This window comes from Typopeltis vanoorti, chromosome 5 (assembly GCF_054136105.1).
Source record: "Typopeltis vanoorti isolate ZY-2024b chromosome 5, IOZ_Tvanoo_1.0, whole genome shotgun sequence".
Classification (NCBI taxonomy): domain Eukaryota; kingdom Metazoa; phylum Arthropoda; class Arachnida; order Uropygi; family Thelyphonidae; genus Typopeltis; species Typopeltis vanoorti.
In genome coordinates, this window is record NC_143553.1 from 68803376 (window position 1) to 68831125 (window position 27750).

Consider the following 27750-nt stretch of genomic DNA (forward strand, 5'->3'; position numbering starts at 1 on the left):
AACGCTACTTATTAGTAGAAACGAAAGTAAATATTGCGTTTGCTTGCTATAAACAAATTTATAATGAAAAGAAGAAGAGGAATAAGCAAAGCAAATTGGACATTTTCATCAAAAAACAAAGGTTACACCAGAAGACCCACAGTCTGATCGTTCACATAAGGAAGGTAATGAAGGTGTGATTGTGGAGGAAGATTTGGGTGATTATTTTCCTGCTTTATAGTGGCAGTAATGCACAGTAACAGTTTTATAAGGTTTAAAATTTAAAATGATGGTATACTTATTACACTTAAGTCCCTAGTCTCTTTAAATCTATTGATTTAATTTATTGACTTATGTCTGACTAACCTATGTCCTGCTGGATGGAAAAGCACCTTGATATAAGTGAAGGGATGACTGTGTATGTATATATATATATACACAGCACCTTGATATAAGTGAAGGGATGACTGTGTGTGTGTGTGTATATATATATATATATACACACACACACACACACACATATATATATAATTAAATTTTAAAAAAATATTTTTTATTTAATATTTTCCCTCAAATTAATTACCACAAGAGTTTAAGAACTGAACACACTATCCTTAGTTTAATATTGATCTTAATATTGTTCTTGCACTTACCAGTGATAATAAAGGCTTGTTATATATTTTTTTTATTTCTAATGAGGTCATGAACATAATGAAATTAGTGCAATATAATTAATACACCTTAATGTTTTAACACCAAAATTTCAATAATTATTACATCCATTCAATTACTTAGAGAAGGTATCACTCATTATCACAACAGTGGTTGAAAAAAAAAAAAAATCCTTTTACTTTTAACTCTCTTCAAAATGCTGTGGATCTGAACTTCAATGCAGGCATGGATGTTTGCAAATGTCTTTTATCTGGTAGAGAAATTTCACTGTCCAGAATGAGATCACAACTAATTAGTAAATTTGTTGTGAATCCATTAAAATCCATTCAGCCAAAGATAGCACTAACTACTTGAATAGGGTTAAAGCAGTTAGTGCTTTAAGCAGTGCTTTTTATTCCAGAAGAAAAGCTTTATACATGGCTACATTCTAGTCACTAACTAGTACTTCATTTTTGCACACTCTTTCTTCTCTCTCTTAATCTTTTTTTTTTTTCCAGGTGATTCTGGAATTAGTTAATCTTTGGCACAGGCAAGCAGTGTTTTTCCTCCTAGAAGAAACCAAACTGCAAGTTTTTAATCCCACAGAGTAAAAAAATAAACTCTAGTGAGGATTAGAAACACCTCTCATTTGAAGCACACTCAACCTCTGCAATGGTGAGAAAACATGTTGCATGATTTATTTATAACATTTAAGATTTTTTGGAGGGGCGGGGGAAGAACCAACCAGAGACCAACTATCCACTTTGGCAGGAAAGAAATTATTAAATATCAAATTTATGACTGCCTGAAAGATTGAATTGTTCAAGTTGGTTTATTCACACTATATACACACATAAATACTGCTTTTATGATAATATATGATTGAATATATTATGACTGCCAATTTCTGGGTATCAATTTTTCCTTAGGAATGCAGCCATTGGATCATCAGGTCTTTGTCTTTTAATAAAATACGCTTCCATTTCTTCCTCTGTAGGGACCTTTGCTTCATACATACTATTGTATGGTCGTTTTCTTTCATCCATGGCCAGAAGACGATCTGCTTCACGTTGATTTCTTTCTTCGGCTTTCAGAGCCTACAATAAATGAGAACATCTAGATAAGATATCTATTTCACATCTATCTCATTGAATATATTTAGGTACTTTTATTAAAATATTATTTTATATTATCAAAATGGAGCTTCTGAAACTGCTAATGACAAAGATATTGTGCCTCATACTACAAAAAATGATTTGAAAGAGTAAAAAAAATCATGAAATATAAAGAACTGTCAGAGATGAATTATATGCATAAATTCAGTGAAATTTGTGTTAACTTAAATAAAATGAAAACTGCTAGTTAATAAGAAAGTAATAGCATGGAATTTTGGATTTTAACAATGTTTCACATTTAATTTAAAATATTTTTTATGAAATAATTTTTGCTTCATGTTGAAGTTTTCTGGGAAAAAAATGGCTGTTGTAGGAAATGAGACTGTAACCATTTTAAATGAAACAGAAGAACACACACTTTTATTCCCTTATAGAGAATAGGCAAGACCTTTTAATCCTATCTAGCTTTTGGAGATTGAGTAGGGAGTTCATTCTCCACCAGCAGACAATCAGAGATAGCTGGCCCGTGACTATCACTAATTATAAGTAGCAACCGATAAAGAGAGATAAACAAGTGCTGCCATCTCTTGGTACCTAACCTTAACAGGATATGTTACTGTTTGAAATAATGTGGGTTCTATAGTCGATTTTCTTGAGTTTATAGGACAAAAAAAAAAACTGAGTTTCTAGGAGAAAAATCTGCTTGCCTATGTCAGAGATCGACTAACTCAGGAACCAGTCAAAGAAAAGCTTAGAAAAAGTTCCTCCAATCAACAACTAAACTTGAACTTAAATCTATCTTTAGGCAGCTGCACACAGAGGAAAAAGTGCCACTTCCACTGAGTTGAACAGGCCTCTTCTTTAAACATCTGTAGTAAGTAAAAATGAAGTTACAAAGATCTGACAGAGCCAATAGAAACAATACCAAAGCAAGATGTACTTATTGAAGGAGATTGGAATGCCAAAGTCGGAATTGACAATGATGGTTGGGAAAATGTCACGGGGAAAATATGGTTTTGGAGAAAGAATTAACGAAGTGAAAAATGTTAGAATTTGCTGTGGACCACGAGATGATGATCTGTAACACAAGATTCCAGCAAAAGGAGCACAGAAAATGAACATGGAGATCAAATTATGGGAAAACCAAGAACATGATCGATATGATTATGATTAAAAGAAGATGGATAACATCAGTACAGCAGTGTCGAACTTTTCAAGGAGTGGATATAGACTTGGATCATAGTTTAGTGATTGCAAACATCATGTTGAAACTAAAAAGAAAATATAAACCACATCATCAGAAACCAGGAGACACAGCAAGAATAAGTGAAGCAGAAATATGAAGAAGGTACAGAAGTGTTAGAAGAGAAACTTAAAAGTGTGAAGAAAGAAAAAATTTGAATATAAGAGTGAAAGGAGCGAATGAAGGCGATAGAAGATGCAGTTAAAGAAACAGTACCACAAGAAGAGAAGATCAAGAAGTGGATAAGACAAGAAACATTGAAGTTAGTACAGGAGAAGAGAATGTTGAAGATAAGAAGGGATACATCAGAACAAATAGAAGAACAATATAGAACAAAGTGTAATGAGGTGAAAAAAGCAGTAAGAATGGATAAGATGAAATGGTTAGAAGCCCAATGCAATAATATAGAACAGCACTATAGAGAGCATAAAAATAGGGAGGTATGCAAAATGATTAGAACTATTAATAGAAGGTGGCAACCAAAACAGACTACAATTAAAGATGGAAAAGGCAAAGTATTGACAAATAAAGTTTAAATTGTATAGTGGTGGACAAGATACTGTAGTGAGTTATATGAAGAAAAACTAGATTTAGATAGCGTTGGGAAACTGAATGAAGCAGATATCACCACCTGGTATTGAGTATAATATGAACATTTTAAGAGGAGAGGTAGAAAAATCAATAGGGCGGCTAAAGCACAATAAGAGTTCTGGTAATGATAACATCACTGGAGAAATGATTAAATATGGTTGAGAAAGTATGGTCACAGAAATACACCAACTATGTATGGAAAGAAGGGAAAATGCCAGATTAGTGGGTGAAATTGATATTGGTGACATTATACAAGAAAGGAAATAAGTTAGAATGTAAAAACAACCATTGTGGATGATTGTGACTGTCTATGGGTGGAATTAAATTTCATTGCCCAGAATGACATCACCACTCTCCTTATGAGAGACTTGAAGTAGCTTGAAAAAGTTCCATGTTGGTCTCTAGAGCAGAGTTTCCAGATTTTCTAAAAAAATACTAAAATAATCCTTAGACCCATGGCACAAACCTACTATAGGTTTGTTATTTAAAAAAAAAAAGCCTTTTGTGGTTGGGAGTCACATAAAAATGTGTATGTATAATTTAAGGTATGTTAAAGTCCAGATATTCATAAAAATTCATTAATTCCACTTCTACACCCATGTCTTTGAAGGCCAAAGAATTTGCATTGAAAGGTTTTTCAGTTGTTTTGCAATTACTGTGTGCTTCATATGAAGCTAAGACTTAGCATGAAACTGGTGTTCTTGTTTCAAGCAAGAGTAAGCTGAATTTGTTTCTTAAACTGCTTTGTTGATCCCCACCTTGGCAAGTGGACGAGAATTGGGAACAGCAGACTTCTTGCTTGAGAATAATTTTGATGATTCTCTCAAAGTAGGTGTATTGGTCAGAAGAATAGAAACAAATCTAACTATGGACAAGAAGAAGAATAGAAGTTTCAGAGGTCATTCCACTTGGTAACTTTGCTGTACCAAGGGTTATGAGGTCAAAGTGGTTGAAGGAAGGACATTCTCTGTGAGAGGAAACTTGCATAACATTGTGATTTGAATTAACAAGACAGGAGGCAACCTCTACAGTGTGTCCCAAGAAAATGGTTAAACAAAGATCAAGGATACTGAAATAGTAGAGAAGATTATCAGGAATTTGGGTAATAAGCAATGACCTAATGCAAATGTCACTGCTTATAGCAAAAACCTCCACACCTTGTCAAGATTAGTTAGTGGTGTTGGAAAAGGGGAGTCATGGACATTAAGGTCACCTAGGAAGCATTTTTGCATCTTTGCATTCCAGCCATCTATATTTGGATGGCTGGAATGCAAAGGTCGAGCCTCATGGGTAGATAGATGAAAAGATCATTACTGTTTTTGGAAATATGGAGAGCAGTAAATAAAGCATATGAACGAGACAAAGAAACTGGCATTCTCTACTTAATTAAGCATAATAAATTAGGCATTCTCTGTCAAGTAATGGCACAAAGGTACCACTCTCATGGCTAAAGGAAAATGAAATGTGAAGATGGATTGTAGAGATGATATAGCTGTGTGGGTTTCTATCAGAGTAGGAGATCTGGTTTGAATATAAGTTATAATGTACATGATTTATGTTGATACTCATGCCACAGATGTTAGTATAGTGGATGTACAACAGATTCTGTTTTGTATATTGTACTAGGTTTGACTTTTTTTTGTTGGGAAATTTTCAACTTGGATTTATTTCAATTGCAACGATGGTTACTTGTTTAAAGGTTAGATGAAAAGATAGAGCAGAGACAGACCCTTTGACTTGACACACATATAGACAGCAATCAATCTTCTTGCTAACGTTGCCTTCCACATACCACTAATAAGACCCCCCCCCCCACTTCCACTCCAAGCACAACCTGGCAGAGTATGTGTCAGCAGGATTATGCACCAGCTGACCAGGAAGACGCCTGACTCGTTACTGAAAGGTTTGGGTCTGTATATATCGCAATGAGTCAATGGCACCATCATTTTGTCTGATGTATACACCCTCAAAACAGAGGAGATTTTTTGGGTTTCTAGGTATGTTTAGCATGCCCTTGAAGGGTAATATCACTCATATTGCATGAAGAAGAGAAAAAGGGAGAGACCAAAACTGGAACCCTTGTTTGGAAGCAAAACATAGCATTTGCCACTTCAGACCTCTAATAAATGGTGGTGGACAGTAGATGGTACAGATGATGGGGTTCGCTGTAGTTGGTGGAGGCAGAGAGCTGTAGAGTGGGTGCCCTCCCTCGATGAGGCTTTGGACTCCTTGGAGGTGTCACATAATAATAACAATAATAAGCAGGGTGGTGGTGGTGTTTCACCAGGCAATGAAGGTGATCTACCATCATGTGTGTCTAGTTGGAATTTCCTCTAACTAGGAAGATGCTTTTGCAGCAGGAATGCTCACCAGGTATGTCAGATCTCCTTTTGTGAAAACAAGCCACAACCACAAGAAGGCAGGATTGATTTCTTGTGAATAGGCTGCATAACACATGCCCATTAGTGGCTCAGTGACTAACTTGGGAGAAGGCTGAAAAAAATTTTTTCTATAATTACTAACTGGAATCAAGTCTACAATAGTCTTTCTTCAATATGGCTTAATGTTATGGATCAAATGCCATTTCCACAAGGCATCGCTGATCATAATATCCCTATATATATACATACATATACATATATATATACATACATATACATATATATACACATACATATATATATATATACACATACATATATATATATATACACATACATATATATATATATACACATACATATATATATATATACACATACATATATATATATATACACATACATATATATATATATACACATACATATATATATATATACACATACATATATATATATATACACATACATATATATATATATACACATACATATATATATATATACACATACATATATATATATATATATATATATATATATATATATACATACATATATATATATATATATAATACAATTGACTGCAACAAATTCATTTAGTCTAATGATTAGCAATTGGATTTGTAGTCTAGTACAGGAGTCGGCAACCTTTTCAGACTCGTGGGCCACACACAAAGTTGAATGTGGGCCACATTCAACTTTTATTTTTAATAATCGGCCCGCAAGCGTTTAATTAATAGAAAATAGTGAGTGAAAAAAAATACTTATGTTATCAATTTTTATTATATCGATCTTAATACACACTGAAATATTTAAAGTACGAGATAACAAACAATGAAAATGAAACTCAATGAAAAATTATCACATAAAAACAGTAATATAATTTATGCATCACAATATGTGTGTCTCTCTGCTAATGTGACTTGTGTGATTGTTTTCCCTTAGCCAAATTATCTAGATGGCGAAAATTCAAATTGAAGCATGCAAATGTTCATCAGTTAGTCGAGAAGAAAATTTCTGTTTTTTGTAAGCATCGAAAATATTTGGATATTTTCTAACGAAAATGTATTCTTTAATGTTTCATTGTGTTGTAATTCCAAAATTTTCGTCTATAGTCGGTTTATTACGTCATCAATGTCAACATTAAAAGGGTGCAAAAATAATCGCATTTTGATGCTATTTTTATGAAACTCCACAAATCTTATTGTAAATTCTGTTTGTAAATCTTCAATAAATTTCCTTTTGTGTTGCCATCCAACTTATATGCAGATTTGCAACATATATAATGATGTAGATTTTCTTTCATCATATATTTCTTCAACATAAATAGTTTGCCTTCAAAAGCTTTTATGTCAGAAAACAGTTCTGCTAGTAATTTACCTTAGCCCTGCAGGGTCAAATTAAGTTCATTATGGTAGTTGTAATGTCTTCCATAAATGCAAGAGACATAATCCATTTTTTATCCGATAGTTGTGAGACAATATTTTTGTGTTCCATCATGAAAATTTCTATTTCTTCATGTAAATTAAAAAATCTTTTTAGCACAGCACCTATACTTAACCATCCAACAGTTGAGTAGTAGATAACATCCTCTTGTATGTCCATAATGTATTTTCTTGATAATAAAATTTTACGGGCCACATGCCATGTAAGTATGGTCAACCTTTTATGGGCCGCATAAAATGCACGTTTGGGCCGCATGCAGGCCACCGGTTGCTGACCCCTGGTCTAGTATATTTATAAGACTAGATATTTACAGTGTAATAAAAGAGCCAAAACATCTTGTTAGAATTTCTAAGTTTCTGGACATTGTCTACATAGAAAGAGCTCAGCTTGCATATATATTGCATGAATCACACATTTTATTTATTTTTATAAATTATTCTGATATCTTACTGATTGTTTTCAAAACTAGACATGATTCTTTCCATTTATTTTCATCAAGTTTCTCTTATCATGAATATTTCTCATTTGTAACTTTTATTTTAACATAAAAGAACAAATAGGCAGAGAATTAAGATTTCAAGGGAAAATGAAACTGAATTTTTTTTTTTCCAATATCGAAAGCCAGTATTTAAGTTGATCAAAGCATTTAATAATTGCTGGAAGCTGAAAAGGAAAGGAGGTAAAAAAAAAAAAGGAAAAAAAAAAATTAGCAAAGTGCTTAGAAAGCATGAAATTCAGCAGTGTCTATAAGTTCTTCTTTACTGTTTCTATTTTAAGAGCAGCATAAATTTTATAATTAAAATCCAAAAGTTACCTTTTTCAGTTTTTCTTCAGAACTGTCAGAATCTCTAGAATCTCTGGAATCTCTAGAATCTCTGGAATCTCTAGAATCACTGGGATCTCTAGAATACTGTTTATCTGCTTTCTTTTTATTTTTCTCTAACTGTTCGTGCTAGAAGTATGAAAAAAAAAAAAATTGAAATTCAGTAAGAATTCTGTAATAATTTCTTAACAAGCTTGAATAAAAAAAAAAAGAAAAAAGAAAAAAAAAGAGCTCTAGATAGCATGGTCTAAAGAATTTTGATATGATACTACAGTAAAATCTCTCGTAACCGGCACCCAATTAACGGAAATACCAAAACAATGGCACTTTTGAAGGTCTAAATTTAAACCTGAAATTTAAGCCTATGAGATAAGAAAAATATGCAATTTGCTTGCATCCTGGCAACACAGTCGTATGTATAGACGAGTCGTGTGGGACACGCGACTCCTGAACATATGCTTCACATAATACTACCAGCGGCTCACTGGCTAAGAGATATCATGTGGGTTGTTCTGTATGTGGCACAGCTAGAACTCGTGCCAACAAACTGCATTCACATATGTGCTCATAGCCCACATGGTGTCGCTATGGCTACTCCTGTGAAACATAAGAGAAATGTTCTTACTCTCAAGTTAAAACTCAGATTTCTGGAGAAAATGGATAGAGAGGTGTCAGCAAAGTGAAATTAATGGAGGAATATAAAGTTGGAAGTTCAACTTTGTATGATATAAAGAAACAAGGTGGTCAACTCCAGAGATTCATGATGCAAACAGAATCTACAAAAGCTGCAAAAAATCAGAAAACTGTACACTAATCCCAGTGTGAAGAATTAGATCATGTGTTATACAAGTGGTTTGCCCTGAAAAGATCAGAGGGAGCTTGCATTTCTGGACTGATCCTGCAAAAAAAAGCGAAGGAATTGCATGGGAAAATGAAGATGCAAGGTGAGTGTGGATTTTCTGGTTGGTGGCTTAACCAATTCAAAGAAAGGCATGGAATCTGTAAGTTAGATATGTCTGGTGAACAGAGGAGTGCTGATGAAGTGTCTGTGAACGAGTTTATTGATCAGTTTCAGAAAATTATGGGCAAAAATAATAGGACTGCAGAACAAATATATAATGCCGATGAGACTGGATTGTTATGGAAGTGTCTTCCCACGTCGACTTTGGCTTGTGCAACGGAAGTCTCGCTGAAAGGCTTTAAGTAGAACAAGAACTGTGTAACTGTGGTGGTATGCACAAATGCTGCAGGTATGCACAAAGTCAGATTGTCAGTGGTAGGCAAAGTACTGCAATCCATGGTGCTTTAAAAATGTGAAAAATCTGCCTATCCATTATCAGGCACAAAAGAATGCATGGATGGACTGCGACATACTCAAAGAATGGTTTCATAGTTTATTTGTGCTCAGTGTGAAGAAGCATTTAAGGGTAAGGGTTTATCACCAGACAGAAAAGTGATTCTTTTGTTGGACAATTGTTGTGCCTATCCCTCCCAGCTGAAGACTTAAATGTGGAAAACATTTGTGTTATGTTTCTGTGGCCCTGCATAACAAGTGTTATCCAACCAATGGACCAAGGAGTCATCTAGAATATAAAGATGAACTACTGCTCCCTTTTTATGCATTGATGTGTGAACTTTGAAGGTCCAAGATTTTCAGAAACAGTTCACATTGAAAGATGCCATATTTACTTTGTCTCTTACCTGGAAGAATGAAAAGAACTTTACATTAAAACAGTGACGTAAAATAATGTTCTTTACATTACTTTACATCATTGTTGGCTAAATTGTGGCCAATGATCATGTTTGAAGAAGATGAATCAAGTGACAAAGATTTTCATGGTTTTAAAACACGTCCTATGTCCAACATCTCAGATTTAGTAACACATTCGGAGAAGGTTAGTGTTGGCAAACAAGAGGGGCAGGCTTGGGTGGATGTAGACAATTCCATTCCCGTCACACTTTCTCTCTCTCTCTCTCTTGATGACGATGAAATAATTGAACATGTACTGGGAAAGGAAAAAGATGAAGAGGAGGAGGATGAAGCCGACATGCAGACTAAGAAAATTACATGGAAGGAAGTTGACAAAGGATTGCAGACTTTAATAAGATTTGCCGAGCAATGCTCATTTACATCAGCACGATGTTATGAAACTTCCATTGTATACACAGTGAATTTTTAAAGCTCTGGCAACAATCTTGTAAGCAGGCAGACATTTGAAGTTATGTTATGTCGTCACACTAAGAAATTCACAACAAATTTCATGTGATAATACGTACTGGAAGTTTTAAATGCTGTTTAAATTTGATTTTGTGAAATACAAAATTGTGTATGTGTTTTAAATTTTAAAAAATTCGCACGATTTTTTATGTTAATTATTTAATCATGGCTGGCAGATCAAAAAACATGACCAATGAACTTCCCATGCTGCAATTTCTACAGATAGCATCACAAAACATGAACAGGTAAGTTCTCGAAAAATATATTCAATTATCAAGCAAAATCTCGTATCCGGAATCGGCAAAGTCCCATTGTTGCCGGTTAAGAGAGAGATTCTACTGTATATTGAAAGCTTTTCCACTTAGTTATACTATAAATTAAGGTATCAGGAGAGTTCATCGAAAAACAGTTTACCGAAAGACAACTCATCGAAGGCAATTCATCGAACGACAATTCATCGAAAAAGCAATTCACCGAATAAACAATTCATCGAAAATCAGTTTATCGAACAACAATTAATCGAAAAAGCAATTCATCGAAAGACAATTCCCCGAAAAAGCAATTCACCGATGAGCAGTTAATCGAAAAGACAATTCATCGAAACGCAATTGATCGAAAAACAACAATTCATCGAAAAATCACAATTCATCGAATATACAGTTCACCGAAAAATGAATTATAAGGCGTGTGGGGGCGAAGATGTGTGTGCAATTTTTTTTTTTTTTGTTGTTTGTTTTGGATTATTTTGAGAGGTATATATCTTTTTATTATCCTACTATTTATAACTACTATTTATCCTACTTCGTTCGGAAAGCGAATATTTGGCGGGGCATACTGGTTGCAGTGAATGATATCCACTGGGGCGGGTATAGTTGAGATGTTAAAAGAACGTTTCATAAAGGGATTTCATCCTCGTGTAATTTTTTAGCTCATATTCTAACCGTTGATGAAACATAGCTTCGTCACTATGACCCAGAGAACAAACAACAGTCAATGGAGTGGAGACACAAAGGTTCTCCATGGCCAAAGAAGTTTCGAACCAAACAGTCAACAGAGAAAGTTCTTGCCATTGTCTTTTAGGATATGGATGGTGTAATCCTTACCTTACCTCAAGAAAGGTGAAACTCTCACAGCAGCTCTGAAGGAATTGAAGGAGGTACTGAAGGAAAATCGGTTCGAGAAACTAAGCAGAGGCGTGTTGCTTTTGCAGGACAATGCACCTGCTTATGTTATCCAACAGACAATATACGACTTGCGATTTCAATATCTACCTCAAACACCATATTCACCAGAACTGGCCCCAGGGCCAACCGTAGAAATTTTGTCGCCACGTGCAGTAGCATATTTCTCCGCACCTTCCCCTTAAAAAAAAAAAAACTCTTTTAATGACGTCTTAAAAGCCATGATATTAATCTAGGCTTCAACATCTCTGATCATAAATTCTAAATAACAGCATTAGCTAATAAAAATTCATACGTTAATGAAAAAGGATCATAAACTATATTTTTTACAGAGAGAGAGAGAGAGAGAGAGAGAGAGAGAGATTTCCTCTTAATGTGCAGTATAATAAATGATTCGAAACGTGTTATTGTACTTCGGGATCTTTTAATTTTTAAAGGGGGGGACACAAAAATGTTGCACTCAGGCGGCGCAAACCCACGGAACGGCCCTGAAGATTAGTCACTAAGAGTTGTGTAGATTTTAGTTAATTGTTAAGAAAAGTTAATTGTTCTCCACATGTTTACTTGTGGCACCAAATAATGAATGAATGATTCCAGGAAAAAAAAAAGTTTCTTTTCCAGGCATTAAAAAATACACAGCCTATATATTTACAAATGAATTGTAAGAATAAATTGCTGGTAGACAGATTCATTTCCTGATCATGTTATCAGGAAATGAAAGTTTATGCTAAGAAAGAAGATATATATATATATATTCAAGATACCAAGTAATTTTATATTAACTTGGTTTTAATCCTATTTCCCAAGTAAGCAAACAGAGAAGAAAGTCAAGTTTGCGCCTGTAAGTAGTGCAAGTCCAAAGCAACTCTTGGTAGTGCCCGTCGAGGCAGTTAGTTAGTTATTAGTATTATACACACTAAGAAAAGTGATCAGAACTTTATCCACCTTTACCAAGAGTTGCCTCGACTGGCACTACTACCAAGAGTTGTCTTGGGCTTGCAATTCTTGCAGGCGCAAACTTGACTTTCTTGTCCGTTTGCTTACTTGGGAAATAGGATTAAAACTAAGTTTATATAAAATTATTTGGTATCTTGAATACATAATATACCCAAGTGAAAAAACGCTATATATATATATATATAGTTCTGTAGTACGCAAGTTTACATTACTGAAATACATGAACTTAATTAAGAAAGGAATATTAGCCACATTTTTTTACATAAAGAAAGCAAAGCATTCACTATGAAATTTCTTCACGTACCATGATGCACGGATGTCAAAAATAGACTGGACGTATAAATGCTTGTAATCTTTTTTTTTTTTACTAAATTTAAAAAATTAAAATAAACATCGATATTTATTAGGCAACCAAAACGAAACGAGAGAGAGGGTTCGCTATGAAATAGTAAATTGACGGAAAGAAGAATAAACATCGATATCGCCCTGTCTAAGTAAACTCAAAGAGACCACACATAAAAATCAGAATTACATTAGTTGGGATGTCTTTCTAAATATAAAAAATGAATTCATTTACGGCGCCATACCATTTTTGCAGAAAATATTGTGATATTTTCAGCTATTTTGCCTAGTTAAAGTTATGTTTGCAACTTAGCATCATTCTACATGTCTAGAAAGAGTGATATCTAGTGTTAAGGGAAAAAACAATAAATTGATAATTTCGACTGACTGCACAGGAGCCCTAAACTATCGCGAGAAAGTGCAGTGGACATCTGACCTACGGTTCAAATCTTTGAACGATAGTTGTTTCAGATGTCGAATAAACTGTAGATTATTAAGTGTGTGTGGGGTTTTCGTTTTCTTCCCAACAGTAACCCTACTGGGAGGTTATTTATTGTCGTATGGCAATCTACAATAAAGTTATAGAAGTACATTTACAAAAATGGGTACAGATATGTAAAAAGTAAAATAAAAAAAAAGTGTAAATGATAAATAATTACAATAAAACAGGCAATTACACGTTTGACGGACAAAGCACTTATAAGTTAAGATCATGTTCTCTGATCCAGTCTATAGAAGGCGGTGTCGCCTCTAGGAAGTCGCTCCTTTGACCTGTATATGCGCGAAGACTGCACTCAATGCAAATATGATGGATTGATTTGTTCGGGTGTCCACAGTCACACTCCGGTGAGGGAATTTTCCTCCACTCGTACAGAAAGCTTGCACATCTTCTATTGCGTACGAATCATGTTCAGTGTTATCCATGTCTTTCCAATTCCACACCGGGATACAGGGGCACGCCGGCCATATGTGCAATGTGTGCGACGCACACAGGCGCCAGGATAGTAAAGGCGCCAAAGAGGAGGAAATACTTTTTAAAAAAACGTTTTTTTAAAGTGATTTTTTTATTGGAGGGGAGGATAGGAGCGCCAACTAAAGTTTTGCACACAGACGCCAGACACTACTGGCGCGTCCCTGCCGGGATGTTGAGGCAGCAACTATCAAACTAAAATTTGAGTTGGGCATTAGTATTTATGCTCCACACTCGTTTCCATTAATTTTTAGTATTTTAATTAATCGTTCTCAGATGTTTATCTTCACGAAGAGGGAGCTTTCTTGATTTCAATCTGTTAAGCTATAGTTCTGATATGTCATTATGTATAGGCAATACAGTATTTCTGAGTACTTTGTCATATTCTCGTGAACAAGCATCACTTCTTAGATTTGGTGGTATTATGTTGCTTAGCATTGTAAGCCAATAAATAGGAGTTGTTTTAATGGTTCCAGATATAAGTCGCATGGTGCTGTTAAGCTGACCGTCAATTATCAATGGTAGTATAGCTCATGTATATATTGTTTTCAGGGCTCATCGACCTAATCCCTCAATCTCAATTTTCCATCTCTCGTTACTCCTAGGTATTTTAGCTGACCGGCTACCTCGAGAACTTCGACCTTTGGAAAGACCGTTATGGGTTGTTTTGATTATTTGAGACAGATGTGGAGTATTTTAGTCCAGCGCTTCCCAAACTGTGGGTGCGGCCCCCGGAGCCGTTAGTTTTGTTGAGAAGTCTCAGATATAAGTTGCATTGTGCTGTTAAGCTGACCGTCAATTATAATTGACGGTCAGCTTAATTGTTTATTTATGAATAATTGTTTATATATGAATAATTATTCACGTAAAAGTGAATAATTATTCATGTTGCGGAAAAGGTAGATAATAGATAATATATTATTCATAAACTGTTATTTGTGTTTCTTTCTGGTTTATCTTTTAAAAGTTCTTATATTATCACATTTTTGAAATCAATGGCTGAAATCAACAGTTTCACGATTGAATATAAAGTTGCATCGTAAACGAAGAATTTAAAGAATTTTTGTAGAACGCACTTAGAACTTTTACTAGATAGCTACAAGCATCACAGTTTTCCATAGTGTCAATAGCAATGGGAAACCTAGTGCATGCCGCCTTTCCACAATTAAGAAAGAAATGTAATCAAAAATTATGAAATTAGCTCAGATTGAGATTTTAATGAGATACAACTACATATCCTATTCTATGCAGTTAAAAGAAAGCGTAAGGAGAACGCTGAAGCTATCACAGATATTTAATATTTAATATATTTAACATTTAATTTCATTTCCATCTCCTAATGGGGTATTAGGGTCGAAGTTATTTCCATTGTCGAAGTTTCTTCAGAATTCAGAATTTTTGTAGAATACACTTAGAGCTTTCACTAGAAAGCTACAAGCATCACAGATTCCATAGTGTGGCCCATATATTTATTTAATTATTATATTAAAAGCAAGCAGGCCAGAAGAACATATTTAATATTCACTTAGACATTACACAGTCATCGAATGCTTAGTCCATTCGGCCGAAGCATATTTATGCCGCAGATGTTTGCATATGGAAAGACATTAGTGTGAAACCCATAAAATTCAAATGAAGAAACTACACATATGGCATCCTCGAAAACATTTAGTTGTTTAGGAATATACCCTAAGATAGCAGTTTGAGAGCGATCAACCACAAACAAAACAAGCAACCAAAAAAAGTCGCATCACGAAGCTGCAGACAAAAACTCAAAATAATTAACACAAACAGAAATCTTGAATGTTTAATTTAATGCGACGGATTTCACGCCGGTTTGTATCTTATAGCTTGATTTGATTTTTAATAATTTGTAAAATTATTAAAACTACACTTTCAACTTGTGAACTACACTTTCCAGTTGTCATGGCGGATAATCAACAGCTTATAATATAATATATATAATATAGTATAATTATATGTAATATAATATAATAATATATATGTGAAAAGTTTTTTAACTTGGGTATATTCTATGTTAAAGATATCAAGCAATTTGCTAAACTGGGTTTTAATCCTTTTTCGCAAGTAAGCATACAGACAGATAAGTGAAGTTTGCGCCTTAGGTATTTTCAGGTTTGAGGCAGCTCGTCGTAAAGGTGAAGTAAGCTCTGATCACTTTCCCTTAGTATCTCCCCTAATGATAATAATCCTCTAATCACCACATGTAATAATCCAAAATAGGAAAGAGAATTGGTATACAAATGCATTGTTTAAAATGAGTAAATTAAAATGAATAAATAAATAAGGATGCACTAACAAAGATTATCGGGAACTAGAAGACTAGATTTCAGAAAAATAGGTAATGAAAAGAAGTATAGAAAACAACAAAAACGACTGTCTTCAGTTTACAATGTAGAGTAATAATGCTTAAGAAACTTGCAGTGTTATGTTTTGAATAGTATTCTAAAATAAATGCACATTATTGCAAAAATTGAAATGTAACATAATGTATAATATAATACGTATAATAATATATATAATATATGTCACTGAATAATCGTATTTCCTTACTAATTCTCATATGATTAATTTATTATCAGTATATGAAAGTTGCTGGTAATTGCAATTACATATGGAAAATAACGGGAATATAAAAAGTAAGGCAAGTTTATTACATTATACATATTATAAAAGCAAGAGAAAATGCATCACTACCAGCCTAAGTGTAAATAAGTCACGTAAACTGAATGAAAATGGAAAAGTTATTTGGAAAAAAAAAGTTCAGCAAAATCAGATAACATACATATAAACTATATGATCCATTTACAGTGTAATATCATATCACTGAAAATCAGTCCCCGCGGTTATCCTAGTGGCTATGCGCTTCGCAACCGTACTCCTGGGGAAGGAGTGTTCTAGGTTCGATTCCCGTCAATGACGTGAGCAGCTTAAGGATCTGCCATAGTCAAGTTAGCCGGTCTTGGGCGTGGACAGCAGGGTTTTTTTCACCAGTTTATCTGGTAGTTTTCATCCCGCAAGCAGGCAAACAGTCAGGAATACTGACCCAGCCATAGGTCTGATTCGTCAGCTGTTCCGGAGGCCGGATAAAATTTTGGGGGGAATGAGATGGTACCGTACCTCCTCATAAAGGGGACTCACGGCCGTGTATCATCATACGATTATTATTATTACTGAAAATCAATTAGTTTCAATACTTGGTAAATAAATTTGTTGAAAAAATGATAAATTTGTTGGTAATAGGAATTTTTATCTACAATATTGATCTTAGCATAAAGATGATAACTAAAATATTTAAATAACATAAAAAATATTTAAGATGCACATGCAAAAATCTTGTCTAATTTTAGTTCTTGGCTAATTCTCTACAAATGATATGTGTATGTATACTTGTAAATTAATAGTAAACAGTTATGTAAATTGCATAAAAATGAAAAAAAAACAGAACAATTTCGGCTTACAGTAGAGGTCATTTTTTTTTTTTTTGCATATTCTTAAATAGTTTAAACTTCCACATTGGGCAGAAATGAAGTCTGCTGACTTGGAGGGTAAGATACAAATTAAAGTACAGGTAACTCTCGTATAACGCGCATGTTAGGTTCCGCAAAAATACCGCGTTGCATAAATCGCGTTTTGCGAGACTCAAATCACATAGAAAAAGTAGGTTTAGGTTCCCAAATCGTTTTTTTCTTTTTTTTTTTAAGATTATATAAACAATGACATATTCAGGTAATTCATGTAAGTTAAGAAAACATAAACTATGCAACAAATACATAGTAAAAAATTATAAAAATTATAAATTGTATGTATACTTCATAGATCTTCTTTATTTATATATGCAATAGTTCTTATTGCATACTTCGGCTGGTTTAGTTATCAATTCAAGAAGTCAGTAATAAGACCTTGCTTACCACTATGCCACAATTTTTTATTAAGTTCTTAATACGGAACTAAACAAATATCCAATTGTCTCGTAAATTTTCTGGAAAGCTCCATTGAGAGATCATTATCCATAAAATAACTTTCTTGCCAAGTCTAATCCTATTGCTAATTTCTTTAAACTGAATTCTTTAACGGACTCATCACAATCATAATCTTTGGCAGAACTTTCCCCGCCATTTGGTTCGACGTCATCTATTAATTGTACCAGTTCCTCCTCGTTTAACCCCCCCCCCTCAACCGGTCAGGACCTCAACCGGTCATTCATCGTATCCAGATAAATCTGGATACGATGAATGCTATCTGTTGAAGTTATAAGAAGCGCAATTCGGCCAGCGTGTCCATTAGAAGGTGTGATAAACCCTCCCGCTGAAGAGAACAGTTAATCGGATTATTACACGCTCATAGCTGCATCTCAGTTGTCTATAACAAGGAATGCAGTTCCTCGTTCTATGCTGGGTAACTGAATCCTAGTTATATTGGATAAACTAAAAATATAGAAATTATTTTTATTTTCTCTTTTTATTGTACAAAGCAATTTTAATGCCTGGAGAAAATAAAGGTTCTTGCATAGTTTCTTCATTTAAATATTGCCTTACCTTGGAACACTAATTTCATTTTTATTTATTTTTATTTTTTTGCTAATTTTTTTCTAATCGCTTACTCCACAAAACATTTTCTTTGTTCTCGAAAAAAATTAATTCACGATAGTTATTTGATATATTTGAATTATTTTTGAAAAAAAGGCTGCGGAGGTTCAAGATTATGTTATATTTTTGTTCAAAATCATGTTTCGAAGAATACTTCGCAGATTTCCTGAAGGACGTGCTTTAGCAACTCTGCTTTATAGAGAATAAAATGAAATTCTTTAATCATATCACTAATTTTTTTTCTTTATTTTCTTTATATTGTGATCTTCTTGGTTTCCCTGTATAATTGGTCATTACAAAATGAAATTAAAGGTTATGATTTAAATTGATATGTATATATTTTCTGCTAGTTCAGATATACTAATTGTATCAGATGTTATAATGGCAAAAATAGTAAGAAAATAATCATTTACACTTTCCTTCCAAAACACAAAGAAAGGACATTGTAAATTCACCCAATGAAAAAGAAAATATTACATATTTTTCTTGTGTTATCTGATTTTTTTTTTTTATGTAGTACAAAGAAGAAATTGCTGCCCATAAGATGGTAGAATACAAGAGGGCAAAAATCTGTAGATTGATTACATTATAACTAATAGAGTTATGACAGAAAAATGTAAGAGTTCTAGCATCAGCAGATTTATAACTGCTGATGTTAGAACATCAGCAGATGTTATTACTCTTGTATAAATGTTATTACTCTTGTATAAATATTTTTTTCTTCCAGGTTAGATACATGGCATTGTTGAAGTAGCTAAACCTTTGTTACTATTTACATTAAAATGATGGGACATGTTTCCCCAAGTGATTTACGTTTGTAACAGTTGTTTTGCGAACGATTTATAAAATAAATTCTCTGAAATATCTGCAGATTGAATAAGTCTATAACCCCCCGCCCCACCAAAAAATAAGATTATGCATATGTTCCTTTTCTTTCAAAAACAATTCAAATCTTCTTTTCCAAGATAATTGAAAGAAATAATTTATAATTTTTCGATAATAAAAATGAAACTGATCATTACAAATTAAGAACTTATTTTAGCATAAATACTGTATCAGCCTGTGAAAGAAATGCCTATATTTATTTCTGTTAGGATGTCTACTAATCAACAATTGAAAACAAAACACGACATTCTTGATGTAATTCGCATTACAGCTTGAGGCACTTTAGTGTCCCTTCTGGCTAAGTGTCCTCTCTTTTCTTTCTCAGTAGCACCCAGAGTAATCTAAGCCTTTACCCTTTTCCTCCAGCTAAGAGGATTACTATCAAATATTTCTAAGACGTAGTATTTCTAAGACGTACATTACTTCAGAAATAGCAACCAGCATCTGAAGTAGAAGTAAAAATATTTAGATTATTTTAAGAAACAGAAACAAAAATCTGAACTTTCTACTGAACTTTCTTTTGTGGTATGCATATAAGCAGTTTTACACGTTGAAAATATAGCATAGTGTTTCTAAAATTTCAAATAATTTCAGCAGACAGTAGAACAGCTGATTTTAGATGGCAAAGAAAGAGTACAGAATTAGAATCTTCACGGTACAACAATATTATTCTCTTATTTCTTTTGTCAAAATGGTAAAATGAAGTAATAGATTTTGAATACTATCTGGAAACGTTTTCAAACCTGTAGAAATTTAGAGTGGTTATGTAATTGAATTGCAGGAGAGAATAAGGAGGGGAGAGGGGCGTAAGCATTAGAAATTCTTCAAAATAAGCATACATTTTGAATCATTCTGTATATGATATCCTTCATATTATATTTTCAACATATCTACGATGGTTACGCACTGGATATTATCGTAATGTGCGTCCTACAAGAAAAAAAAAAATTTGTATATATATATACTCTCATATAAATCCAGTATAAGTCTGCTTGCCTAAATAAACTGAATAAATGCTGTATTAAATTTGGTATGAAAATCAACAATAAAAAGACGTGAACTGCATCCTGAATCGAGAACTTACAGAAGAAGCATAATATTTCAGCTATTCGGGCACAATTTTTAGTAAAGTTGGCAAATTTAAAATTTTATATATCGAAATAGACAACAGAATTAGCAAAACTGGTATGGTAGGAAGGAAAAAGAACAAAGTTTCATGGAATTAGAGAAATTATTCAAAACACTAAAACTAGCTGTATACAAGACAGTGTTCGAACCAGTTTTAAAAAATTATGGATTTGAAAGCTGGTTTAGAAAGAAAAAAAAACACTATCAAAGTCTAGAGAGCGCAGATATTAGAGAAAAAGATTAGGAGCGTGAATAGAGGGCATCAATGGCAATATCATATTAAAAACAACGATATGAGGAAAGAACTCAACATTGCTAGCATTGAACAATTTGTTAATCTCAATACATCAGGTTTTTTTTTATTTTATTTATTTATTTTTTTTACTGTCAGCAGCTCTTATGTCTTATCAATAATAGAAGATCTCAAAATTGCTAATATTTTGTTGTAAATCAACTTCTTATAACACAGAGAAGTATTCATTTTTACTCATTAATTGATAAATTTTTACTACTTCTGTTTTGTCCGAAGACTACAATGAAAATGTCCATGTACCATTAAAGAAACTTTCACTTCAACAGATGCTATAATGCAGAAGCCAGAAAACAGGTGTCATTGTTTAACACTGAATACAGTAAAAAGACATTTATGTATTGCGATGGCAAATAAGTTTGTTCAGTTTATGCGTTAGTAAAAGTTTACGCCTTTACGAAATTTATCTTCACTGCATTTACTTTTCATATCGGTATGAATGCAATATCATTTCAATATTCTAGCGAATAACATTTTCAGCGAATTTTTTCTGCAATCAATAGTTCGCGAGATGAATTTTTCTGATTTTTTCTCGCGATGAATTGTTCGGACATGAACATAGCCATATGTAAAAATCGGAAAAAGTAATCATTTGGGAAAATAACTCTTTTACTTAATTATTTATACACAAATATAAATATACGCAAAAGAAGAAATCCATCGGAATCAAATCGGGACTGCGCGGTGGCCAAAAGCAGTGGGATACGCGCAGTCACCATAATGTGGAGTTGCTCCATCATGTTGGAAAATGAGGCCCTACACACATTCTCGATCTGGGGAAACACAAATTTCTCTAGCATATTTAGGTATGCCACTCTCGTAATCGTCTCCTCATGTAAAAAATGGCTCAACAATGCGATCATGCATGATCGCATTGTTGAGCCATTTTTTCGAACCAACTCGAAAATTCCAAATCAGAAAAATCAACTTTAAGAAACATCTCATCTCTGGAAAATGGAAGACTACAAAAAAACTTGGCGTGAATGTATAAAAAAAAGTCCTCCATCCTAAACTTATTTTCATCAAAACTGCAGAAACCGAGAAGAGAAAAATTCTACAGCTCATTTAATGAAACTGCTGAAAAGGACTTCAGCATCCTACGTTTATCAAGGATGTCAAGCGCCTTTATCAGGGCGTTTAACCTGAAGGTGAGTTAGCCTGTCTCATACGAGGATGAAAGGTTTTTCCCCTCTGAAACTTGGTTTTTTTCTTGCCGAAAAACAAGCGAACCGAATTGGAAAAACACGCAGGGATTTAAGGCCAGTTGCTTCTTCCTTAATTCAAAACAACTCAACCCAGTTCCAATTTCCTTTAGGACTGTGAGTTTCTAACTGTGTTCTGCCGACCACTGGAATCCTTCAAAAGTCGAATAAGACTTCCAACCGCTGCTCATCTAAATATAACACTAGATGAGTATGTGCTTCTAAAAGGTTTACAGGTTTGTTTTTTAAGACTCTTTATTCATCGTTCCTTATTTTATTATTTTCCTTTCCTAGAGAATATTTTAATTTTTTTTTTTTTTTTTTTAACAAACTGCACCGATCACCTCCTCATAACCTAGAAATATACCCACACATATACTCATTAGTATTCTTAGCCTATTCCTTCCCTTATTAACTACAATTACTTGCTTTCGAGGTTATTCGGGAGATAAGTGCATGTGGCACTCCTGTCATTGAGGAATAACAGAAACAGGAGTAAATAAGTGAAACATGATTGAAATATCTTCAGGAATGAATTTTTTCAAGTTTTCCAATATTTTTACTCTGAATTCCTGTATATTTTATTATTATATCGTGAAAAATATTTACATCAAAGAATCAATTTATTATTATTATTAGTAGTAGTAGTAGTAGTAATATTAATGATTAATACTATTTTCCCTCATCCTCCTCAATATAATGATTGTTGGTATAGCAATGCTGCTTTACTAAGGAATAATTACAGAACAATGTGGATTCTTATTGTCTTTCTTGTCCGATTTGCCTATTTCCAGGAGGAAAAGCCTAGTCATCTCAGTATTAGGCCAACTAACTTACGTTCAGTAAATTTATTTATTTATTACATTCATTAATGAAATAATTTTATTTCGATTCCCTATTTGAAACTTTTACAAAAAAATGTCGAACGCTTCCAGTTTTCAGTTCAGCTATATTCGGGGCGACAAAGAAAAATGTCGAAATTATGTATTACAATAACTCGCTGACTTAGCAGAAGTTTTCAGTACAAGAAGCTGAATGCACGGTTCAGTTTTAGTTCGTAATGGATCACTTTTATCATGACATTTCCGTAAAGAAGTTCCTAAATGATATTAGTAATTTCGCTCTGACTGGATGAAATTTAATGAAATTTTTAATTTCAATCGACTAGACTTATTGTGACAAAATTTGGTAGAACGAATTTCTTAGCCTATTCTCCCCTTATTAACTGCAATTACATGTTTTCGAGGTTATTCGGGAGATAAGTGCATGCGGTACTCCTGTCTTCCCTACAGATAAATCGCTAACTGTACAATGAAGCAGGATGTACACTTACATTAAATGCTCTAAAATGCAAGAAAATAATTATTACGTTTCAATGACCGCTTCCATATGTTGTCTGTATCATGAGTAACGTTCCGCATTGTTACTGAACATTTTCTAAACAATAGTTTGCAAGAAAAATGACTTTTCGATGAATTATGAAAGGATTCATCGAAAAATTTTCGGTGAATTGTTTTTTCGATGAATTGCATTTTCGACGAATTGCCATTTGTTAAATTGTCGTTCGGCGAATTGTTTATTCGGCGAATTGCTTTTTCGATGAATTGCTGTTCAATGAATTGCATTCGGTGAATTGTCTTTCGATTAACTGTTTTTCGATGAATTTGCCTGTAACCATAAATTAAAGAGGCCAAGAAATTATATTCTTGGTTTAATCCTTTATCCAAGTGTAAAACTTGCATATCAAGTAACTTCACAACTAGGCAACTTGTATATAGGGGGCTAATGACTTCACATCACTTGCTTTAGTATCCTATAATGCAAAGCACATACCCTTACAGACAAGTGTAGTGCTATGCATTGTGGGTGGGACTAAGAAAATTACATGGAAGGAAGTTGACAAAGAATTGCAGACTTTAATAAGATTTGCCGAGCAATGCTCATTTACATCAGCACGATGTTATGAAACTTCATTGTATACACAGTGAATTTTTAAAGCTCACTACCCAGACCAGTTTCGACCTTTATTGAGTTATCCTCAGTGGGATAGAGTCAGTCACAGAAATGATACCTAGGTTGAAGTAATATAGAAGTTGAAAGTTTATTTTTCACTTGGTTAGACTATAATAAATTTAGTTTAATCCTTTATCCAAGTGTGAGCAAACAAAGTTTGCATCTGAAAGTATCTTCAGGACTAGGGTAAGATGGCACAACACTGGGCAACTTGTTGCAAAGGTGGAGCAAGCTAACATCACTCCTATCTCAGTATCTCCCATAATGCAAAGCACATCTCCTTGCAGATATGTATAATGTTATGCATTAAGGAAAGGGCCACTACCCAGAACTAGTTTCTACCTTTATTGAGGTCTCTTCAGTGGGAGCCAGGCCCAAGTGGAGATACCAGGCAGAAGCATTAGCAAGGTCATCTCTACTCATAGGAGTTGCAAAACTGTGTGGCACCTTTTTTAATAAATTACTCTGGATTTAGAGAAAGATGTTGAAAGTTTATTTTTCACTTGGTTTTTAGTTTAATCCTTTAAGGTGGTACAGCACCGGGCAACTCATTGCAAAGGTGGAGCAAGCTAACATCACTCCTATCTCAGTATCTCCCATAATGCAAAACACATCTCCTTGCAGATATGTATAATGTTATGCATTAAGGGAAGGGCCACTACCCAGAACTAGTTTCTACCTTTATTGAGGTCTCTTCAGTGGGAGCCAGGCCCAAGTGGAGATACCAGGCAGAAGCATTAGCAAGGTCATCTCTACTTATAAGAGTTGCAAAACTGTGTGGCACCTTTTTTTATTAAATTACTCTGGATTTAGAGAAAGATGTTGAAAGTTTATTTTTCACTTGGTTTTTAGTTTAATCCTTTAAGGTGGTACAGCACCGGGCAACTCATTGCAAAGGTGGAGCAAGATAACATCACTCCTATCTCAGTATCTCCCATAATGCAAAACACATCTTCTTGCGGATATGTATAATGTTATGCATTAAGGGAAGGGCCACTACCCAGAACTAGTTTCTACCTTTATTGAGGTCTCTTCAGTGGGAGCCAGGCCCAAGTGGAGATACCAGGCAGAAGCACTAGCAAGGTCATCTCTACCTATAAGAGTTGCCAAAATAAACTAATAATAAAAATAACCTAACCAAGTGAAAAATAAACTTTCAACATCTTTCTCTAAATCCAGAGTAATTTAATAAAAAAGTGGCATACCATTTGGCAACTCCTATAGGTAGAGATGGGAGATACTGAGATAGGAGTGATGTTAGCTTGCTCCACCTTTGCAAGGAGTTGGCTGGTGTTGTACCACCTTACTCTAGTCCTGAAGATACTTTCAGGCGCAAACTTTGTTTGCTCACACTTGGATAAAGGATTAAACTAAATTTATTATAATATAGAAGTCACATTTCCATATATGAGTGGCCAAAAGGTGTCACACCTTATTACTAAAATACTCTGGATTAGAGATAGATGTTGAAAGTTTTTCCACTTGGTTATACTATAAATTAAAGATGCCAAGAAATTATATTCTGGTTTAATCCTTTATCCAAGTGTAAGCAAAGAAAGTTTGCATGTGAAGTAACATCACAACTAGGCCACTCATATATAGAGGCTAATGACTTCACATCACTTGCCTTAGTTTTCCATAATGCAATGCACATATCCTTATGTGCTTGCTTTGCATTGTGGAATAATGCACTACCCAGACTAGTTTCAGCCTTTATTGCTGTTGCATCAGTGGGAGAGCCATACTCAGAAGTAAAACCATGGTTGAGGTAATGCAAAGTCATATTGAATATATGGGGGAATGCTAGTGATCTAATGTAGGAAGAAGGTAGTAAGTTCATTTTCAGAATGAGACCAAACAGCAAAAATGTCATTAACATAGCAAAACCAGAGAGAAGCTAAGGGATGAATGGATGAAAACAAGGTATCTTCTTGATCACTGCTTCCCAAACTTATGGATGCCAAGGCCCCTTTTGGTTAAAATATTTCACAGCCCCTTCTATCGAAAAAAAAAATCGTAACGCAGACATATATTATTATAATATTTATTGTATTTACATTCGATACAATTTATATTCAAGATTTTGGTTTGTAATCTTTTTTGTGTTTCTTATCAATACCTTTGAAACGAAACTTATATGAATAAGCATATATTTACTAATATTCATTAATCGCCAAAATACGCAAGAAGCAAAATTTGTTAACCAACACCAATGTGTGATTTTTTCCATTAAAATAAAAAAAAGAACAAAAAAGAAATAATAAACAATAAAAATTAAATACATTTCTTTTAAGATTAAAAAAAATCTACGGAGTCTTAAAACATTTTAAATTTGTTTTCATTATTTCACGCCCCCCCCCCCCCCAACAAAACTTACAGCCCCAAGGGAGCTGCGACCCACAGTTTGGGAAGTGCTGTTCTAGATAGTTCAAAAAATTGTTCACCAAGGGTGGAGACAGAGGGCTATTGATGGCTCTGCCTTCAATCTATTTATAAATTTTGTTTTTCCAGCTGAAACATCCTGAGTGTACAACAAATTCAGAAATCTGCACAACATCAGGAGGGAAATTATTATATAGAAAACAAAGTGTCAGATAACACAATGTTGGTCAAGAGAGAAACAATGTCGAAACTGACTGAAACATCTGACTTGCATACTTGAATAGCCTTAAATTTTTCAAGATGTGTGGAATTATTGATGGATGATCTGGATTCTAATATAGAAAGTTAATAGATGTGAAAAAAACTTTACAGTTAATTTTTAATGGAACTTGTGCCATTATAACATTTTTTATACATACGTAACGTATATTCACAAGAATATAATTTTATTACTGCAAATATTTCAACCAGAAACTAACTGGTCATCATCATCATCATTGAATCAGCATAACCACAAGGTGAAGCTACAACAAAGAACATTAATTCTATTTACACAGCTGAACCATGTGCAAGATGCCATCTAGTGGCTGGTTACAATAAACTAAGTTTACAATTAAGCCCCAAATTTAAAATTAAGTGATTTGAAACAAAATTAAATTAAAAATAATAATAATAATTAAAATGAGAAGTGGGAGACATTACTGCTTGCCATTTATGAGGATAAGAGTGCTCAAGCACTTTTACAGTACCAAAATTTAAATCAGAATGACTGTCTCTCTATTTGCCAAGATTTGGAAGAGTTTTATCCTCATAAATGACAAGTAATAATGTCTCCTCCTTCTCATTTTAATTATTATTATTTTTTAAATTTAATTTCATATAATTCTGTTTCATTCCATTATGTAATTAAATTTCATTTTATTTCAAATCATTTAATTTTAAATTTGGTCTTGTAATTTTATTTCATTGTAACAACCCACTAGGTAGCATCTGGCATGTGGCTCAGCTTTGTAAATAGGATTAATATTCTTTGTTGTAGCTTCACCTTGCAATTATGCTAATGCATTGATGATGAGCAGTTAGTTTCTGATTGAAATACCTGCAGCAATAAAATTGCTATATTCTTGTGAATACATGTGTATAATAAACTTTATAGTTCTGTATGTGAAATTCAATAACATTCCACAATGGGTCTTACAGGACTACTTCTTTGTGGGTTTTTGGATGACCAAATAAACTCATTTTTGCATCAGTTTGAAAAGACTCTGTTTATATGGAAACACATTATGACAAATGCTATTCTAGAGGATAGGAGTGGAT

The 27750-nt window shown here is 33.7% G+C and overlaps 1 protein-coding gene across 6 annotated transcripts in view; it reads right to left on the minus strand.

Moving 5' to 3' along the window:
• Positions 1-1443: 1443 nt before the first annotated feature.
• The window catches only part of Slu7 (Pre-mRNA-splicing factor Slu7), a 221456-nt gene continuing 195149 nt past the window's right edge, over positions 1444-27750 (minus strand). For all 6 annotated transcript variants that reach the window (XM_090392500.1, XM_090392499.1, XM_090392498.1 and 3 more), the window contains exons 14-15: positions 8224-8361; positions 1444-1727 (exon numbers count right to left, since the gene is read on the minus strand). In XM_090392500.1, the coding sequence (XP_090248626.1) occupies positions 1545-1727; positions 8224-8361 (321 nt within the window). In that variant the 3' untranslated portion in view covers positions 1444-1544. The remainder of the gene's footprint in view (positions 1728-8223; positions 8362-27750) is intronic.